This window comes from Pteropus medius, unplaced genomic scaffold, assembly GCF_902729225.1.
Source record: "Pteropus medius unplaced genomic scaffold, Ma_sr-lr_union100, whole genome shotgun sequence".
NCBI classification, from domain to species: domain Eukaryota; kingdom Metazoa; phylum Chordata; class Mammalia; order Chiroptera; family Pteropodidae; genus Pteropus; species Pteropus medius.
The window spans coordinates 26389504-26409691 of NW_024344240.1; the positions used below are offsets into that span (position 1 = coordinate 26389504).

At 45.5% G+C, this 20188-nt stretch overlaps 1 protein-coding gene across 1 annotated transcript; it reads right to left on the reverse strand.

Moving 5' to 3' along the window:
* Nucleotides 1–8184: 8184 nt before the first annotated feature.
* LOC120607175 (serine protease 40) lies at nucleotides 8185–15406 on the reverse strand. The gene is made up of 4 exons (XM_039868799.1): nucleotides 15222–15406; nucleotides 13050–13324; nucleotides 11396–11562; nucleotides 8185–8499 (listed from the first exon to the last, which is right to left on the reverse strand). The coding sequence occupies exons 1-4, from the start codon at nucleotides 15404–15406 to the stop codon at nucleotides 8185–8187; spliced, it is 942 nt and encodes a 313-aa protein (XP_039724733.1).
* Between the last annotated feature and the right edge of the window lie 4782 nt (nucleotides 15407–20188).

Here is a 20188-nt window from a genome sequence, read left to right on the forward strand (position 1 = left end):
CACATTCTAGTTGTAGTGGAAGTGGGGAAGACACAGGTTCCCGTGTAGGGTGAGCTCAGCAGAGAGATGGAAATTGATTCCAGAGTTCAGGAAGTTCTTGTTGCTCCCTTTACAGCCTGGAGTACATCAGTTTGAGTTTCTCTGAAAGGATCTGGGAATTCTCAGGCCTAGACTCTCAATCTGTGCCCTCTCACTTGTGGTGACTTGAACCCTGGCCATGAACAAGCTCTACAAGGGCAGAAACTATGTCATCCATATGGTTTCCTTATCCCAGAGCTCAGCCCTGGGCAACATCTGTTGAATACATCCCTGAATTAGGATCTTGTTCAGGTGTGGAAAGAATCCCTTCTCAGCTTGTCCAGGTGTTGGGGCCCAGATGAAGCAGATGCTGGCCTAGATTCAGGGCGTGATAAGGGTGTGCTTCTGAAGACATTGAAGAGTCCTCTTCCCCTTGTTTTTCTTGCTCTGATTGTATATAACGCAGGCTTTGCCAGACGAAGCTTTTTACTCTGTTTTCAAGTGAGCCTCTGCTGGGAGTTCCTCTAGGACCTGGATGTTGGCCTTACTCTTTTGGTGTCTGCAGGTCCTCACAGAGCTCCTTGTACCTGTATATATGCCAAGTCCAGTGAACAGCTCTGCAAGGAAAACCAGGGGAGGAAGGGATATGCCTTCCTCATCATTAGATCTCTAGTGCTGCATTATCTGGCATGGAAGCTGCTAGCCAGATGAGTCTGTTTACATATCAAAGAATTAAAATCTAGCCCCTTAGTCACACCAGTCCCATTTCAAGTGTCCATTGACCCTATGTGCCAGTGGCCACCACATTGGACAGTGCATAGAGAACTTTTACACCCTCACAGCTACTATTCTGGGCAGCTGCTCTGAGCTCAGCACGGGGTCACTGCCCTTGCAATTCACATAATACAAATATTCAGAAACAGAGAGTAGCAATCTGCATGTGATTTATTTTTTTTTCTGTCTCTTTTTAATTCTCTCTCTTTCTTCTTCATGAGTTCCTCTTTGTAGCTCTCTACCATTCCCTTTTTGAGGAAACAATACCATTTCCTTTGAGGAAAAAGATTTATGGGGTAAGAAGGAAGATACTAGGCATACCATGCCATGTGAAGGAGATGGAATCTCATCCTGAAAGACCTGGTCTCATCCAGGCAGTGGAGGCCACTGGATCTTCAATGTCAATGTCTATAAAATCTCTCTCCAAACCTCCTTACCACTTTCTTAGTGTTGCCCTGATTTCTGAACACCAGGCTGCACCATAATACATTGAGCAGCTCTAATGCTGAGTGAATTGAGTCTACCCTTCTAGAGGGGCCCCAGCGAGTTCTTATTCTAGCACTCTCCAGCACAGGCAGTTTTCTGCTTTGGGTGGCTTTGGACACACATGTTGTTTCCTTGCTCCCAACTGTCAACTCTATTCCAGCAGGAGTCTGGTTCCAGAAATTCTCTTGTCATGGAATCAAGAGAAGGGACTGAGGAAGTTAAAGGATATGACAAAGAAGAAGAAACATGCACGTGGAGCAGGGAGGATGAACAGGGGATGGCAAATAAGTATACATGTACTTCATTGCTTTCCTAATGTCCTTTTTGCCATTTCAGCAAAACCAGCAAAACCAAGGAGAGCACTGGGCTGGTCATCATTGTGCGTGACTATGCAAGGGGAGAAGCAGGAGGATGGTAAAGATCAGTGATCACAAGTGAAGGCTGTCCTGAGAACATGTTCCCAGGGAAGACTCTGAGGTTGGTTGGCCTAACCCCCTAATTAGGAAGAGAGGCTGTAGGTGCCTTAGCACCACCACCATTCATTGTATTTCTTGTGAAGAGTGCTGTTACTGCAGGACCCAGCCACATCTTCCCAACTGCACCCTCCCAACCCCTTAAGGTCAACAGGGAGCATCCTCAGTTAAATGCTGGGTGTGGCCTTGACCTCCTGGGAAAGGGTGAGGAGCACACAGGAATCCCATGCAAACAGGGAAGCCTACCTGGTCCAGCTTTGTAGGATGTGAAGGTTGGGGGTGGCCCAAGCTTTGGAATCTTACATCCTCTATGGAGCCCTGTCCAGGCCTGGGGTTAACACATGACACCATTTCTCAAAAGCTGAGATTCTATAGATTTTTTTCATAAGTATGTAGAAATCAAACGAAACACACAGACCTGAAGGAAAGTCAGCACAATGCTAACTTGGGATATGTTTAAAGGGTAGGAATACAAGTCACTTATATTTCTTTCATTTATTTCCCAAATTTGTAAATAAAACAAATAAAACAATATTTTACATTTTAAAAGGCAGCATCTTCTGTAACATTTTCACATGGGAATATACTAAAGCCACAGCATTTATGTTTTTATTCCCACAGCATGATAATTTTTTAAAATTAAGAGGCACAGGCAAAGTTTGGTGGTTGTACTAGAAAGAAAAAATGCTTATTGGGGGATAGGGGGGCAAGCCAGCAAGCTGACCATATGTAAAGTGTAAATCTCATGACAGGATTGTGGTAAGTGGAGGAGTAGGAGAAAGGAAGGGTTATTCTTTTTACTCCTGTGCCATGAGGTCTGCCCAAGTGTGTGGGACTCAGAACATTCATCTCTGACACTTAGTGTTTTTTCCCCTTTCCTCTGCATTATTTCACTGTCCAGGTCCCAGTTGCCTGAAAACTGCCCTGCCTGTCACCCAAGTTAAATCGTTATGTATGCTGACAGATCACGCCCTCAGCACAGAGCAGTCAACAGGACTCAATACCCTGAAGATCTGACCTTTGGGGTTGCTAGGGGCCAAAGTCATCTCCCCAGGGCCTGAGAACCCTCCTGGGTCTCACATACCCATCCCAGTGAGCTTCTCTTCCATTCATTGCTGTGCTTCCCTATGGATTCCAGCAGCTGTGTTTATGGTATGGATTCTTGTGCTGCCACTTTGTGAAGGTGACCAAAAGTCTTAGCCTTGGCTACAGAGAGGCTGGAGCTTGCTTAGTACTGGGGGCTTCAGTCAGCCATGAGGCCACAACAGGAGCCCCCCACAGTTTTTCTCTGAAAACCCTTTTCCCAAATCAGCTGATATGGTACCAGTTATTTATTATATGGATTTAGGATTAGTTTTGGTAATAATCTTTACATTTAATGTTGGAACATTTTACATTAAACTATACCAGTTGTTGTAAAATATTTTTACATAAAAATAAAAAGCATCCAAAACAATTTTTTAAGACAGTTCTTAATAAATTATGAGACAATTACCCTAGTGACTGGCACAGTGGTCATTCTTTCTTTCCTATATCCTTAGTTGACCTAAGTCATTGCAGATTTAGTATTTACCATTTATCTTTATATCTTTTCTAGGAATTCCAGTGTCTTAAGCTTGATCATTTGTCTTTAAGGGATAATGGGAACAGTATTCCCTGAGATCTTGCATGATAACTTAGATGTCAAGAATATTTATATCTGACAATCAGTTTTTCTAGTTATAAAATATTACACTCAGAAATGTTGATGAGATTCTAATTAGAATTAGAAAAACTCAGATATGAAGGACAGACCTCAGGAAAGAATAAGAAAAAAGTTGAAAAACTGTAATAAAGTTGAAAAATTGTAAAGTAATAAAAGCAAAGTGACAGACAGTGCCTTATGAGAAACAAAAGGTATAAAGAGGAAAATAAAGATGCATTTTCAAACTGTATATTAACAGAGCACACTGAGAACCAATTCAGAATGACTAATTGCAAGATACATTCTAGTAACATTTTTACGCTTCAAAAGAAAAGAGAAGTCTTTGGACACCTAGGGGAAAAAAGAACAAACAATATATAAAGGGAAAAAATTTAAATCTCATCAACATTTCTGAGTGCAATATTTTGTCAGAAGAAAAGAGAATAACATGTTTCAAGATGCTCAGGGAAAGAGACTGTGAGCCATGGAGTTTATAGTGGGCTCTAGGCTATAGTGGTAGTCTAGTTTTCTGGTACCTAGCCCTGTGGTGAGTTAGGGCAGGAAAATCTAGGTTTGGTGTGTAAGAGTTAGATAAAGGAAGTGGTTGAGAGTATGGACTTGGGATAGGTTGGTTTACATTTAAAAGTACGTTCACAGTTCATTATTATCTCTAGAAATGGAGCAGCCTCTCCCTGGCCAGCAAGGCCTCCCAAGATGTCAAATCATCATAACATTTAGAAAATAAAAAATAGGATTAATACAGACTTGAACTGAAACATTGGCTCTTCTTGGGTCTCCAGCCTGCCAGCACACCTTGCAGATTTTGGATTGCTAGTCTCCATGATCACATGAGCCAATTCCTTAATATCTATCTATCTATCATCTATATCTATCTACCTATCATCTATCATCGATTTTTCCTTAAAAAGCTTTTTTCAGTTACAGTTGAAATTCAATATTATATTAGTTTCAGATGTGCATGCATAAGTGGTTAGACATTTATATAATTTACAAACTGGTCCCCTTGATTTGTCTTGTACCCACCTGGCATCATACACAGTTATTACAATACTATTGATTATATTCTCTATGCTGTACTTTACATCCCCATGTCTATTTTGTAACTGCCAATTTACCTTCTTAATCCCTTCACCTTTTTACCCGGTTCCCCAAAACCCCTCCCATCTGGCAACCATCAGTTTGTTCTCTGTATCTATATCATCTATTTTTTTCTATCTTGATATTCAACTGATTCTCTTCCTTCCTATTGCTTTTATGTCTGCCAAAGCCCAATCATGAGCTATCAGAATACTCTCACAATAAAAACAACTTTGGGTCTCAGATGCCCTGATTATACTCTGATTGCAGGCTTTCTACCAGAAGCTGGCCTGACAGATCCCTGCTCTCTTTCTACCTCTTCAACGCCTTTATACAGATTCAAAAAATAAATTAACCAAAACTTTTAGCTTATTTTTTGAGCAGGAGAATTGATCTCAATAATCTAGACCACCTGTAGCGTTTACCATCCACTTGTCCCTCCAGGGCACTCTCCACCCCTTTCCACTTCATCTGTGGGATAGAAGTGGGAAGTGAAAAGACATCAACAGAATCCTATGCTCTCTGGCTGCAGTTGGATTCAGCCTATGGGGAGCCTCAAAGGAAGATGTGAGGAACAGAATAAAGTGGTCAGGATATTTCCATGAAAACTCTTTTGTCAGTTTTCCTTAGCCAGCTGCGTCCCTCAACTGCAGGTTTCTACTCTTTTCAAGGCAGCCTTCTCTCCATGGCTCTCTCTTATCTGTTTCTTAAAACCTAGGGTTGGAAAAAGCTCTATTATTGCTGCTTGTGCCAGCTCCTGCACTGGGCCCTCTCTTTCCTTACACCCCAATCATACCTTGGTAATTGTTCTTTTGTAATTGTAATTGTTCTTTTGTAATTTTGTAATTGTTCTTTTGGCACATCTTATCTAAGTGTGCCAGTTCCATAGCCCATACTTTGTAATGTCCATACAAAGTAATGATCATATTCTTTCATCTGTGTTTTATCCTATTTTTCACCCAATCTATTATGCTCTTTAACTCAGCTATTATATTGTGCATATGTAATATTTTGGGTTGGTTCTTTTGACTTGGTTATTTTTTGTCTTGAGTCTTCTTGCTAATAATATTTTTCTATATCCATATTTATTGTGCTTATTAAAATTTTTTGGTCTGTCTCTTCCAATAACTCTATTTCAAGTGATGTATAATGTTCAGTCTGTTGTATTTATCGTGTGGCTATCATACTCCTCATGTGTGTAGTTATGTTGACATGTGTGCTCACATTCCCAATGAGCTAGCAGCTACTTTTTCACTCTGTTGGTACTGTACACTGGAGAAGGGTTGTAGTCCTGATGAGTTCAAAGAGAGGGGAGGGTGACCTTAGAGCAGAGGACCTCAGATACCAAAGAGCCAGTCAACCTCTCCTACATACTGCCACCCCCCAGGCAACTCTTATGGTTTGGGCTTCAACTTTAAAGTTTTAGGAGAAATCACAATGGAAGGGACAAATCTCCCCAAATAGTAATATCCCTCCACTTGGGGGTAGAAGCAGGGAGATAGGGGATTTGTGCTCAAGGGTGGCTACACACCAGTTGAAATGGCCACCCTGTGACACACTGGCACCTGAAAAGGACTAGGCAGCATTTATCATGAGAATGTGGGGTAGGAAGGGGTCAAAGCAGAGCAGAGAGAAGGCCTTGTTCAAGCCTGTCCTCTCACTGACATTCCTTGCCACCCCCACTCCCCAGCTACAGATCACTCAAGGTAACTTCAAGTTTCTCCAGGTTTTTCTCATTGATTTTGGTTTCCAAAATCTAAATTTTCCTCTCAACTCACCAGCTCTTCCAGGGTTGATTTTGGGGTAGAGACCATAGCCCATTGGGAGCTCCTGATGGTGGGTCTGGTGAAGCCCACTGCAGGTGCCACTTCCAGCCCATCCGCCAGCCTCAGACTGGCTGCCCTGCAAATCCACTCTGCACCCTGACCTCAGTCTTGTTATTTGGGGTCTTTCCTTGCCACCGACCAGAAGGAATTCCAGGCCACACTTTGGACAGGTCGGCTGAAGCCTCTTAAAGGTAGCCTGAGAGAGGAAGTCAGAAAGGGCCTGAGGCATGCGGAATGGCCTGCACCAGAAGGAAGAAAGAATGCCTCTGAGCTCTCTCAAGAGATTCGGGTTGGAATTCCTATTCTATTGTTTACTACCCATGTGACCTCAGACAAGTTACTTAACCATGCAAGGCTTTGGGTCCAGATCCGTAAACAGACCAAACCTAGATAAAATTACTGAGCACTGAGGCATGTTACAGGTAATAAGGAGGTGGGAGATGGGAGGTAGAGCTGTCATTTGGCAGATCTGCAGAGTGAATGGGAACTTTATGGAATGATGAACAATCTCATCACTCCATGCTCCACATAGAAACATGGCTATTGATGGATAAGCAGAAGTCATCATGTGAGAGAAATCCTGCATAGCCAGCATGAGGGCTACCATAGGTTGAAGGAAAGTGGTCATTCTAGGAATAGTGGGTGGCTAAATGCTTTAAATCTGAACTGACCGAGTGCTGACCCCTAGCCCCTCAGGGCCCAGCACCCTGCTGCGAAATCTCACATCTGATGCTACTATCAGGGAAAGAATGCTTTTCTTTTCACTTCCAAACACTGGTAAACTGAGAAGGAAATCTCTGCATGAAGGGCGGAAGGCTTAAAGCCAGCAAGATTCTAATGACCATGTGCATGTGACTTCATCCATTCTCACCTACTGGTGACAACAGGAATAGAAAGAATTTGCACAGAACACCTGATGGCAATTTGGACACAGTGGACCTGTAATCACTGAGGACTGCTCCCAGATCATCAAAGGTTCAGCTGGGGGCTGTGTTTATGAGTCCTTAGTGAAAGTTCCGCTAACTAGTTAAGATTCTGTGACCCAGACATGTTTGCAGGGGGCAGCTTAGGACATGGTTTATGGGTTCAGTGCTAGGCCAACAAGTACTGGCTCAACTAAGACAAGCACCACAGGTTATGGCAAGTCCACAGTGGGTGGTAGGCCAGTCCTCTGGAGACTGGGGGAGGACAAGGATGTGGCTAGGGGGGGATAGGTTGAGAACTTATTCTTGGAGTAGAGCTCTGAGGACTACTGGATTAAGTCTTTGGACCTCAGTCTGGTGGCCAGGGCTCTTCACAGTATACTTCAAATAGAGCCTTTCAAGCAGAGCTTCTGTGACCTGTGAGCCTGGAAGATCCTTCTTTATCCTAGCTCAGGGCAAATCATCCATTTCTAGGAGGACACTATCCCCATTACATTGGCCATCAGTACCCCGTAGGCCCCAGGACATGCCACTTCCTCTGTGGTGTGAGAACTTGGCCCCCAAGTCTGCCAGCTCTTCTAGAAGACTTCCTGAGGACAGTGACTCATCTCCATGTGGCCAGCCAGCCCCTTGATGTCCCTGTTTTTCTCCACCCCAGCCCAGGGAAGAAGGAGAACTTTCTGTACTGAGGAGCCCAGTGGGGTGGGGGTAGGAGGTGTTCCTGATGGGTCAGAAATAGGAGCAGGAAGCTTGTTCAATTATTTTTATTTTGTCAGGCTTAGAGCATGCCTCAAATGGACAGGAGGACTCAGAGATGGATACATTTTAGGAGACCTCAGAGCCACTGGCACTAGTGCAGGCAGGTTTGTTGGGGGAGGACCAGGAGGGGCATATGGAGTCTATCACAGAGCATTGAGAAAAAGCAGCAGCAGGAGGAAGATCTGTGAAAACAACAGGATTGTGCATATACTGGGCTTGTGGACAGTGCCCAGAGAAGTAACGTCACTCAAAGTAGGAGGTTTGCCCTGAGGAGGAGCAGAAGCAGGATCAGGATTGGGTGTGGTTGTCTGCTTCTCAAGGATCCAGCTGGAGAAGTAGGTGAGCTTGGTGAAGACACTGGGGCTTACAGGCGCTCGGCAGGCCAAGCTCCAGCTGGACAGCCCCATCAGAAACCAGGTATTGTTCAGCCTGCAGACGAGGGGACCCCCAGAATCTCCCTGAGGAAAAAGAGTGCATAAGTCATGGGAACCAAGACAGAGAGTGACAGATATTGTTTAGGCAGTGTGAAGAAACTACATTTATCGTCCACCAAAGTGGACTTTAGGAGGCTTTGTGTCAAGTTGGGGCTGTAAGTTCTCATCAGAATCACTTGGGCAATTTGAAAAGTCTAGACATGGGGTCCCGCTGCAGATCTTCTGGATGAAAATCTCAAGGGTGGGGCCCTGGAGCCATTTCACAAAGCTTTGGAGGAGACCCTAAACATCCCTCCAGGCTAGCCACCATAGACTTGTAAGAATACACATGGGGCCCCATGCACCAGATGCCAGCCCTCTGCCCTGCCAATCCTTCGTGGGAGAAAGTACTACCTGAGGTCCCCTGGGGCAGCTTGTGGCAAGCCTCTGGCTAAATACTGAGGCCCAGTACTGCATCCTACTTAGGCCTTTGTTTTTGACTTATTAAGGTCTCTAGTTTTTCTTCAATTTCTTGGTTGAGCTTCTTTAGAAAACACTAAGCTGTTAGATGTACTCAGAAGAAAATAGGTAATGCCTGTGCTCAGGCTAGTGAGGTGGTGAGAATTGCAGGGCAACCCAGGAGGTTCCCAGAAGAATGCTGTGGGCTTTGAGTACAGGACTCCAAGGCAGTTAGGTACCTGCCACCATGGGGCATAATGCTTCCATCTTATAGGCCAAAAAATGGGGACCAAAGAAACTCAGCACCCTCTAGCCTTCTGTTGAGACTGAGCACTCTGTGTGTGCAGGACACACTGAGGTGACATGCAACACAGACACAGACAATATATCACACATGTCAGCAGATGCGAAATGTGGAATAGAAACTCCCAGGGGATGAGAAGTGATTGGGAAGGGCTGCTCTAACCAGGCCATCAAGAGCTCCTCTGAGCCAAGACTGGAGGTATGAGCAAGGCCTGACTCAGAAGATGCAGGCAGAGGTGGCCAACGTGTTTGGCATGGGTGAGGCCGAGGAGTGGAAGGGCCATCCATCCCTCATCAGCAATGTGTGTGTGTGTGTGTGTGTGTGTGTGTGTGAAGGGAACACCAAAGGACACTTAACAGGGAAGTGATATGACCAGATACAGATTCTAAAAGGACAGTAGGATGGTTCTTGGACTGGGTGGAGCATGGCCAGTAGCAGGGCATGAATCAGCATGGGGAGACCAGTCACATGACTGCAGCAGAAAGGGTTATAGAGACAGGCAAGAAATGGTGAGGCCCAGGATTTGCTATTTCTGACCCTATCTCTCCATCTAAGGAAAAAATGGAGCAAGGCAAGAAAAGCAGAGTGCTGAGTGGTGGGTCCTTGGTGTGCAGAGGTCAGAACAAGGAGTAGGAGAGCAGGAGACACAGGATGGGCTGCCCTGGGAGTTTGAGGGACGTGCTGCAGGGTGTGCTGCTGAGCATCAAGTGGGAGGAGGTCTGAGGTTGGACAGCAGCCCTGTGAGACAGGGTCTCTGGTTATCTAGATAAAAGTGCTTTGGAGGAATGGCAGGCACAAAATCTGATGGAGTGGGCTGATGTGAGAAAGAAAAGTGATGAAGCAAGAGAGGGCAACTGCCGATAGCTCTGGAGTGAGCCCAGCTAGGAAGATGGGCTGAGAATCAGGGTGGTGGGCAGAGGTTTTGAGAGGAGAGAAGGTACATATAGGGCATTTTAAGATGGGAGTCATAGCAGTATGTTTATGAGCTGTTTGGGGATGGCCAAGGAGAGAGAGAAAGAGCTAGAAAGAAGGTACAAGAGAGGGAGAGGAGGCTGGCTGTAGGAGAAAGCCTGTGGCAGCTCCAGCTCCAGAAGAGGGTATGGCTTCTCTAAGTTTGACTGTGGACTCGCTACCTTACCTTGGGCTATCTTCCTCCCTCTCTGGACCTCAGTTTCTCTACCATAAAATAGAAGAGTTACACAGAGTGAGAGAAGACATTTGTAATGTACACATCCATAATGTACTCATAGCCAATTAGATATGAAAGACAGACAACCCCGTAGAAATACTGGCAAAAAACTTGAATAGACATTTTACAAAAAAGGCAATACACATGAAAAAATGCTTATCTTATTCACTAGAGAAGTGCAAATTAAAAATCACATGCGATTAAAATGAAAATGGTGGACAATATCAAATACTGGAGGCAACGTAGAGCAAACTGAACTTCTACCCACAGCTGTGGGAATTCAAATAGGTTCGCGCAGGTTGGAAAGCTGCTCTCTCATATCTATGAGAGGAACATGTGCTTATCTTATGGGACAGTGTGAACCAAACTGTGAACCCATGTGCACAGCAATGCTATTTGTAATGGTCTCAAGCAGAAACTACCCAAATGCCACCAACATTAGAATGTATAAATAAAATGATGGTATAGTCACACAACGGAATACTATTCCACATAAGATAAATATAAACCACACACAAAATGGGTAAATCTCATACACATAAAGCTGACTGAAAGAGACCAGATGAGAGTGTATCCTGTATGATTCCATTTATAGAAGTCCTGACACTAATCTACAGTGCTTTAGAAGACAGGCCAGGGCTATTTTCGGGGAGTTAATGATAGGAAGGAAGTATAAGGAGGATCCTTTGGGTGCTGGTTCCATAAGTGTGTCAATTTCTAAAAACACATCAGATGGCACACTTGTCAATGGTGCCCTTTCCTATGGACACTATACTTCAAAGCTTTTTTAAAAATGAGGAAAACAGATGGAGTGGGTTCTTTGGGGCTTCTGTCTTTTCACTCTGACACTTCAGGCTTGGGTGGGCTTAGGAATTGGAGGTCAGGGGCTGAGGCAGGGTCCAGAGAAGACACAGAGGGAGAGGGGACAGATGCCTCATGAGAGAGGAAGCCTGAGCCCCAGCTGGAAACACAAAGTCAGTCTCACTTACTCGGCAGATAGACTTTCCTGTTATGAGGTCCCCGGCGCACAGCATATCCTCATGTAAAGAATATTGACTGCTGCTGGAGTCTGGCCCTTGGAAATACATTTTACAGACGTTGTTGTCCATGATGCCGACCTCTCCTTCCTGCAGTTGTAAGGGTGGAGCCAGCAACTCTGCAGGAGGGGTGGTTGGTTGTGGGGTCAGATGTGGGATGGAGCCAGGGAGAGAAGTCAGCTCCCTCCCTAATCTATCTGCTAAAGGAAATGCCACCAATTCTAACTGACAGGATTGGGGAAGCCTCTCAGAGAACATGCAAAGATGAAGGGAAAAGATGTCAGGGCAGACAAGAGAGCAAAAGTGAAGGACATGCTGACCAGGAAGGAGGTGAATGTGGCTGCAATGGGGTGGAAGATGGGGGTGAAAAAATGAGGCAAAGTCCTAGTAGAGTCCAGAGCAAGTAGGGCCTCCTCACCAGGATTTGCTCTGGATTTCATTCTAAGTACACTGGGAAACCATTGAAGGGTTTACTTATATTTTAAGATTAATCTGGTTGCTATGTGGAGACAGAAGTAGAGGCACAGAGGGTGGAAGCTGGGAGTCCCCTAACAGATGCCAGCTGGGGTTGAGTGGTATGACAAATAAGGCATGGCCTTGCCTAAGGAGCATTTTGTGTGTAAACATCTTCCAGGTAGATTCTATATATCGCTCACAGATCTGACCTGGTGTCCTCGCATGGCAGCACAGTATTACAGTGATGGCGCACTCCTATGGAGTGCTCTAACATGTTGTTAGAGGCAGCCCAGGCCCAACGACTGCAGTCAGGGAGGTTGCAGAGGAAGGAGGACAGCTTTAGGCCCTCTCTTTGATGGTAGCTGCTCCCTGTTCTGGTGGCTGCTGTAATCTATAACTTCCCTTCATGCCCCAACTCCTACCCTCTGACCCACCTTAGAGAATCTTTCTTGCTCTGCCAGTGGTTTTTAATGAGTGGCAGTCCATCCCAAGAGGGTATCTTTGGAAATGTTGCAGAGTTGGCTGTTTTCAAGATTAGGCAGTGCGACTGACATTTCATGGCCAGGAGCAGGGATGCTGGCACTGGCCTGCACAGCAAAGAAAAAGCTGCCCAAACGCCTCCACCGAGATACTCTGCCGGATCATGACACTACAAATCATGTCAAATTTGCATTCTATTTTTTTCACTCAATGTTATATTTTCATAATTCAAAAGCATTTACTCTTGTGCAAAAATCTGCCCTACATTTCTCCTCTGGAATATACAAGTCCAGCAAGCTTGTAGAATGGGTGAGTTTTACTTGAGTTAGAGAAAAGAAAAGTGAGGTTCACAGAGGTAAATGTTCTTAAGACATAAATGCTCCAATATCACCTCCTAGGCCAGAGAGCAGGCTTGCTTCATTTCCTTACTGCTGCCCCGAAGTAACTTCCATGGCAGTGGGAGCTCATGGAGTGTTTGATAAAGGAAACTCTGAAGGGCCCTGACCCAAGCAGGACCTGGGAATCAAGGTAGAATCCTGAATGGCTCAGAGCCAAAGACCCCAAGTTCCTGAATCCCCAAATTAGAAATGCTTATGTTTTTTTGAACCACGAACTGAAGGAAACTTGCTTTAGAAGGGCATGCTATCAGAGCTGGAAGGGCTCTGCTCACCGTCCTCAGTGACCATTCCCCAGCCGGTTATCCAGCAGGAGGTGTGAGAGGGTAAGACTGTAGTTGGCTCTGGGAGGCAGGCAGGGAGGATGTGGGAAGTAAAATTCACAGACAGATGCAGTTGCAACAACGCGATGTCACTTCCCATGAAGTAGCTCCTGTTAAAATCACTGTGAACAATGACTCGATTCACTGTCATCTGCAGGCTGTGCTCAGTGGGATGTTGTAGCTTATGGTACCCTAGCAGGATCTTGTAGTCAGATGGTTCATGGGACCTGTTGTGGGGAGGGCGTGTTATCATCTCCTTTGAGTGCTGGGCCAGCACTCTGACTGCCTATCCCCACCCACCACGCCCCTGGTTAATAATCAGACCCCACCATTATCCCCGAGGTTTTTCTCTCCTCCCATCCTAATATTCTCTTAAGGTGGGTTTGATTGCTGTCCATAGGACATTTGTCCTTTGAAAGTTTCTGATGGCTTTCCCAGCATGCCCCGGAATCAAAGGAGAAAAGAATTTTAGTGCTGGAAAGAAACATTGGGGTACATTAAGCTATACCCCTTCGTTTTAGAGGAGAGGAGATTTGGCTCATTCCCAGCTCTGACCAGAATCCTTGGAAGGTCCCATGGCCTGAGTGATTCTCAAAGACCCCATTTTCCAGACCAGAATGATCTGTCCCCCTCCTTTCCAGTCCTCACATACCAACTTCTCAAAAGACTGGTCCCCATTTGGTGACAGGCACTCAACAAATCTTTTTGGAGTAAATAGAGGAGTGCATGGAACTGTTCCTTGTTTCTGGAACATGAGCAACTTTCCAACCCACATGTCCTGCCTGTGCTGTCCCCTACCAGATTGAATTCTTTTCCCATAAGGCCCCTCCTCTGATGTTACCCACAGTGCCACCCCTGACACAAATCTAACCTCTCACAAATTCTGTTCTCTCCATCCTGCATCACAGTAGCTGGACTGTGTCTTGCTTTGCTGGTAGGATGAGAAGTATCAATGTGGGTCTTGCATCTCTACACCCCCACAGTGGGCTTCTCATAGGTCCTGGCACCCAGGGGTGTTGAATAAATGAATAGAACTCAAGTGGAGACTCAAAGCCAGGTGACACCAGCAGCTCTGGCCTCACAATGTGGAGCATGATGTCCTCCCCACTTCCTCTGGGCACAGAGTAAGCCCAGAATATACCCAAGGAGCAGCATACTTTACTGACTGTCTACACACATCTACTAGGACAGAGGCCACTTGTTTCATTCCTCACTCTGGCCTGTGGGGATGGTGGTGACCACAGCTCTTCTTAGGCACATAGTTCTACAGAATAAAAGGAAAAGCCAGTGCTGGTTAGAAATGCAGAGTCCCAGCACACCTCCAGAGAGGAACGTCAAGTGTGCAGGTGATCAGGACCCACAGAAGCCTCTGGCAGTTGTGCTGGAGACAGCGTGTCTGGAAGGAGGCAAAATGCTTGTCCACACTGGGACCTGATCAATGTTCCCCTCCCCCAGCCTTGGGAAGCAGGATCCCTAGGACTATTGCTCTGACTTAAAGCCTGAAGCTTGTGCCACGTATGTGGCAAAGGACACTACAATTTGCATAAAGAGAATTGAGGGCCACTGGGATCTTGTTGGACTATTTAGAGCTGGGCAAGATGCAGAAATAAGAGTTCACCTTGACTGGAAACAGGATTTAGATTCCTAAAATGTAGGGAGGATAAAGAGTGGATTGGAGGCAATTACTTTGGAACTAAAGTCTGTTTTCCAGTATTTATTGATAATTGTAATTAGAGTTAATTTCCATTTAGCTGTTTAAAAGTAATGTACATGTAGCTGAGATGCCACATCATCTTGGTAAATATTACCACAGTGTGAGGAATGGGTGGAAGGGGGCATATCCAGAGGGAGAGATGAGGTAATTGGCCTCTGTCCTGGGAGATATGACTTAAACACTCAGGAGACTGGAGTCAGGTGGTGAGCAGGGATGACATTCCAGGTAGAGGGGACTGCTATCTGGGCAGGGGCAACAGCACACAGAGACACCTGGTGGCAGCAAACTACCCCAAAACCAAGCCTAGAAAAAAGATCTGTGACCCTATTCACCCGCTTAGGCTCTGCCCATCTTGTGCTCCTTCTCCTACCCACTCCACCCCCAACAGGTGGGCCTGTGGAAAGACATACTTTTGGAAACAGTGGGCAGCTGAGATCACCCAGAAGACATCAATGAGAGCTGCTCCACAGATGTGCCTGCCATGGTAGAGCAGGCTGGCCTGCCATGGCCACCGCAGGTCAGGTGAGTTCTTGCCACCGAAGATCTTCCCGGTCACTGCAGGCTTCCCACACACTGTGGAGACAATCCCAGCCATGAGGCACCTATGTATGGACACCAGCCTTGCTGCCTCCAAATGTCAGCATCAACAGGACCTAGGGTCACCATGGCCACTCCTCTCACTTCACAGCTGGGAAATCCAAGGCCTAGGGTGAAATGGCATGGTCTGACAAAGGGCCGCCTAGCTTCATTGGTGATGGTAGTGCTAAGGAAGCAGCCTGTGGGTCTGGAGGAGGAGAAGGAGGAGAAGTGGGGCAGCCAGGGAAGTGCACATCAGCACAACAGTGGGTGGAGGTCCTGGCTGGGCAGTGGCACTGCCCCAGGTCCTTCCCTAACACCTTAATTCACTTAAGTAACACACACCGCTCTTGGAAGTCCCAGAAACTGAGTTTACAAAGGGATGTTGTTTGCTCAGGGCCACTGATGATGAAGTGATTGCACCCCTCCCACCTCAGTCCAATATTCTAGAGATCCTGGAACATACTTTGGATATACTTTGCTTGACAACCCCCTGAAATAGTACTTCCCATTCTTGAATGAAGGGAGTGTGGGGGCCAAAAGGGACATGCCCATGCAGGACCTCAGCCTCTGGACTAGGAAACTGAGATACAGTAGGAAACAGCCACAGGTAAGAGGGAGTGCCCTGGTCTCCTCAGCCTCTGCCCTCTCTGGTCCCACCTCCTATGCCTCCCAGGAACCCAGGAACCCTAACGCCTGACCCGGCCAGGTAAAGAAAGGACCAGGCGAGGGAGGGACATGATAGAGATGGGCCACCTGGTCTCCCTGGTCCCGGCTGCCCACTCACTGTTCTTGGTGGCTGCGGAGGGCTGTGCATGTAGCAGCAGGGGGCGTAGCCAAAGCAGGGCCACTGCCAGACCACAGGCCGCCCACCAACCCGGGCCTGGACCCCCCACCGAATCCCTCGCCATCAGACAGAGCTCACAGCACTGCGCAGTCGCGCAGTGGCAGCTGGGAAACCGCCTCCCGGAGGGTGAGGGTGGGGGTTCCCTGATCTAGACCCTGACGGCCCTGCAAGGAGTTACCTGCAGGCTGATGGGAGAAGCAGAGAACACATCCCTATCCAGGGATCCAGTTTGACGGCAGAGACATCAGGGAAGTTATGGCATATGTCCAGAAATATACATTAGTGGTCAGAGGTCAGGTGCTTATATAATGTCACCAAATACTGCCAACATATTTTCAAGATTCGATGCACTATACCACCTCCTGTGATTAGGTCAGGCTTTCCTAAGCTCACTCATGCATAACATAATCAAGGAGTGGATAGCTCATCATACTCACAGATCTCACCTCCACTCAGCAGCAGGGATTTACACAATGGTATGGGTCATAGAGAAAGGGTCCAACCTCTGCCCTCTAATGACTAATGTCTTTCTCAAATGCAAGATTATCCACTACATCCCAAGGTTCCCAAGTTTCCTTTCATTACAGTATCAACTCAAAATTCAAAGTCTCATCTATTCGAGGAAGTCGTCCATAAGACATAACCACCGATTGACCCCTGGGCTGGACCCCGGCAACTGGAGGCTCCTCACTCTTCCCCGTCCTTGGAATGTACAGTGCCCACTGTCCCCACAGTGGGAACTATTCCAAGAATAGTCTTGAGAAAGAAAGGTACTGTTGAGATCATCTGGATGGAGTATATGACTGAACCTAGGTAAGGCCTCTGTATAGATTCTGGCATGTGGGTATGTGATCTATTTGTCTTCTGGCTTCCCAAGACAAGCCTTGTATGTAAATTCCTCTGTTTATTAAAACTGCCACCTATCTCTTCTGTCTTTCTGTGCCCTCCATATATGGGGGCAAGTTTGCGAACCAACATCATCATCTAAATCTAAATATCATTATCTCATCAGCTTGAAGTCCCAAATCCCATCATCTAACTCCTCTAAATCAGGTGAGGATGAGGTTTCTTGCTGTAATCCATTAAATAGAGCTCTTAAACACAATTCTTCCCCATCTGTAGACCCCTGAAACTAGAGAAACTACTACCCAACATTCCCAGCACACAATGGTAGGACATGCAGGGGTAACAGTCACAGATATTTCTGTTCAAAAAGTGAGGGCAGGATGGAAAATAAAAGAAGTTACTGGTTCATAAATGTATAGATATAGATGTGAACAAAACGAGCTCAATCTCTGTGTCCTAGATTTTATTTCATTTTTAAGCTTCGTGCTCTTACCCTAGACCAACTTCACTGTCCTTAGCAAACATGTCAGAGTTTTCTAATTGATGATTATCTGTGCACCTTAAAATGTAGCCATAAATATTTATGTTAGCAATAGCTGGAATGACATGATAACCAAGATAAAAATCAAACTGGTAAAAGTATAGATTATAAGCAATCATCTATCATTAGACCACCAAGAGGTATGGCCCCTGGTGCTACTGCATTCTTTGTCCCTTTGTCTTGTCGATCATTAGTACCCAACCAATACCAGAAAAAAAGTACCATAACAGGGGTCTGATAACAGACAATAATTTTCGAAAAACTGTTGGGCTGTCTGTCTGCTTTGGCCAAATCTTCCTATAAGTAAATTACCCTATAATACATTCTGTTATAGTCTATGGAATTGCCTGCTTTGTCTTTTAGTCTGAAGATACCTTCTTGTTATGGCGGTCACTATACCTTTGCCCCACTGTCAGAAAATACATTTTTATATCTTCTTTGGCAAACTTGATTAGGTATCAAGGCCTGAGAATGAAATTCTCCACCACTCTGGACTCTGCCCTTTGGATTCTTTCTTGGTCACCCTTTTTTTTTTTTTTTTTTTTTTTTTTTTTTTTTTTTTGTACTTGATTTTTTATACTCTCTGAACTGTTTTGTTTGTTTTTCTTTCCTTCTTTCTTACTTTTTCTTGACCTTTAAGGTTTCATTAATCTTAATAGGAAATCTTCAAAACCTGTAATACAACATTCGTAGTGCTTCAGAATTTACATAAATGGAGTTTAAAAATTTTCTACATAGGTAATTTAATCCTAAATTAATTGATAATTATTATGAATTATAGCTGCAATTACAATTACTATATTTTAAAGAATTTTAAAATATTGTTCTAAATTTATTTGAAAATCATGAAGAAAATAATAACTATTAACATTTATCATGTCTTTTTTATGAAAAGCAGCACATGTTTGCTCCTGAGTAGTTCTACCAGCTTGCTTCCTGCTAGTAGAAATCTGAGGGTCCAGTTTTCATTTTGTACTTTCGCTGTCACTGCCAGTATAAGATAGCAGTGTTTCTGCTGACATAAACTTCTCAAGAACTTTGTGGTCCTTGTATGTATTTTGCTAGGTTTTACTCCATTAGATAAAACACATTGACAGATATTTTTGAGATTAATTCTTCTCTAACTTGGCTTACTGTTGAGATGTTTTATATATATAGCATCACAATAAAAAGCTGAGAAAAAAAAGTAACACGCTTCTCCTTAATATAGTCAGACACATAGAGGAAAAGACTGAGAGTTTTGAAGGGAGGCTGCAGGAAGTGGACAGAATGGGGAGAGCAGGGAAGCATGACCACTGAGCCTCAAAGGTGCTTCCAGGTGTGGGAGAGTAGAGGCATTGCAGAAGCCAGGAACAACTCCTGAGTGGGAGGAAGGGCACAAAGGCAGTTGAGTCTGAGGACAAAGGCAGTCTCCTACTGAGAGGATGCAGGAAAACTGATTTCAGAGGAAACTGGGAGATGAAAGAGACTTTGGATAGGATCAGGTACAGGGGATATAGCAAAGCAAGCTCATCACCCGAGCTGCTTCTTGAGGGGCTCAGGTGAGGGAAGGGCATGTTTGGCAAAGGGACAGATACCTTCCACCTGTCACTTTCACAACTTTGAGCATTTCCAATTTTCAGATGAGGAAACTGAGTCCAAGGAAAACCAAACCTTACACAGGGAACACAGGGCCAGGACTCAAGCCCAGGTCTGCTGGTGACTTGCCCTTCCATGTGCTGCTCCTGGCCAATCATTGCTCTAACCATACCCCACCTGCCCCAATTCCAACCTGTTTCCAAGGGGGTGCACAAGGTAGATTATGTTTAGCCTGGGCATGGGTATTATGTTCAACAGGGCTGGGTGGGTTTGGAGAGGAGTGCTGTGAGCAATAGAGGGGCGCTGGGCATGGAGAGAAGCAAGCACTCTGAAGCTTCATAGCTACCCGGGATGGGGGCTGTGCTGATCCTCACCTCACAGATGGGAAACCAGCATCACTGAGAGGTAAAGTGACCTGTAGGCAGGGTCAGTGCCAGGACTGGGCACAGCTAGCAAGCTCTAGAATCCATGATGGTAACTACTGCCTCACACAGCCTCTCTCTGCAGGCTGCCCTGGGGATACTGCCTGCAAAGTGCTGTGACAGGACAGCCCTTTTCCCTTCCTGCAGTTTCTTGCCCAGTCAGGTTTTTCCCCCCTCTCTCTTTCCTTCAGAAATAAGTTGCTCTGAGCTTTGCCATAAGATGGCAGTGTTAAATTGTTAGATGTTATCTTAACCAGCTTGTAACTCCGTATCTAGGATCTAAATCATGTCTACAGCCTTGGGGATGCTGGTTCCCTTGTACCTACTCTTTCCATCATCCTTTCTTCAGTTTACTCATGGCCCCTCAACCTCCCCACTAGCTGCACCATCTCAGACCCCTAATATCCCCTGCTTTATCCTCTCTGTCAAATAGAAGCTCGCTCTCTCTGGGAATCCCCTTGGCACTTGTGGGGACTTTTTAAAGATGCCATCTTCTTTGGTTTTGTCCTGTGCGTGTTCTATCTCACCCTCCTGTTGACACAGCCTCATGGTGGAGCAATGATGTGC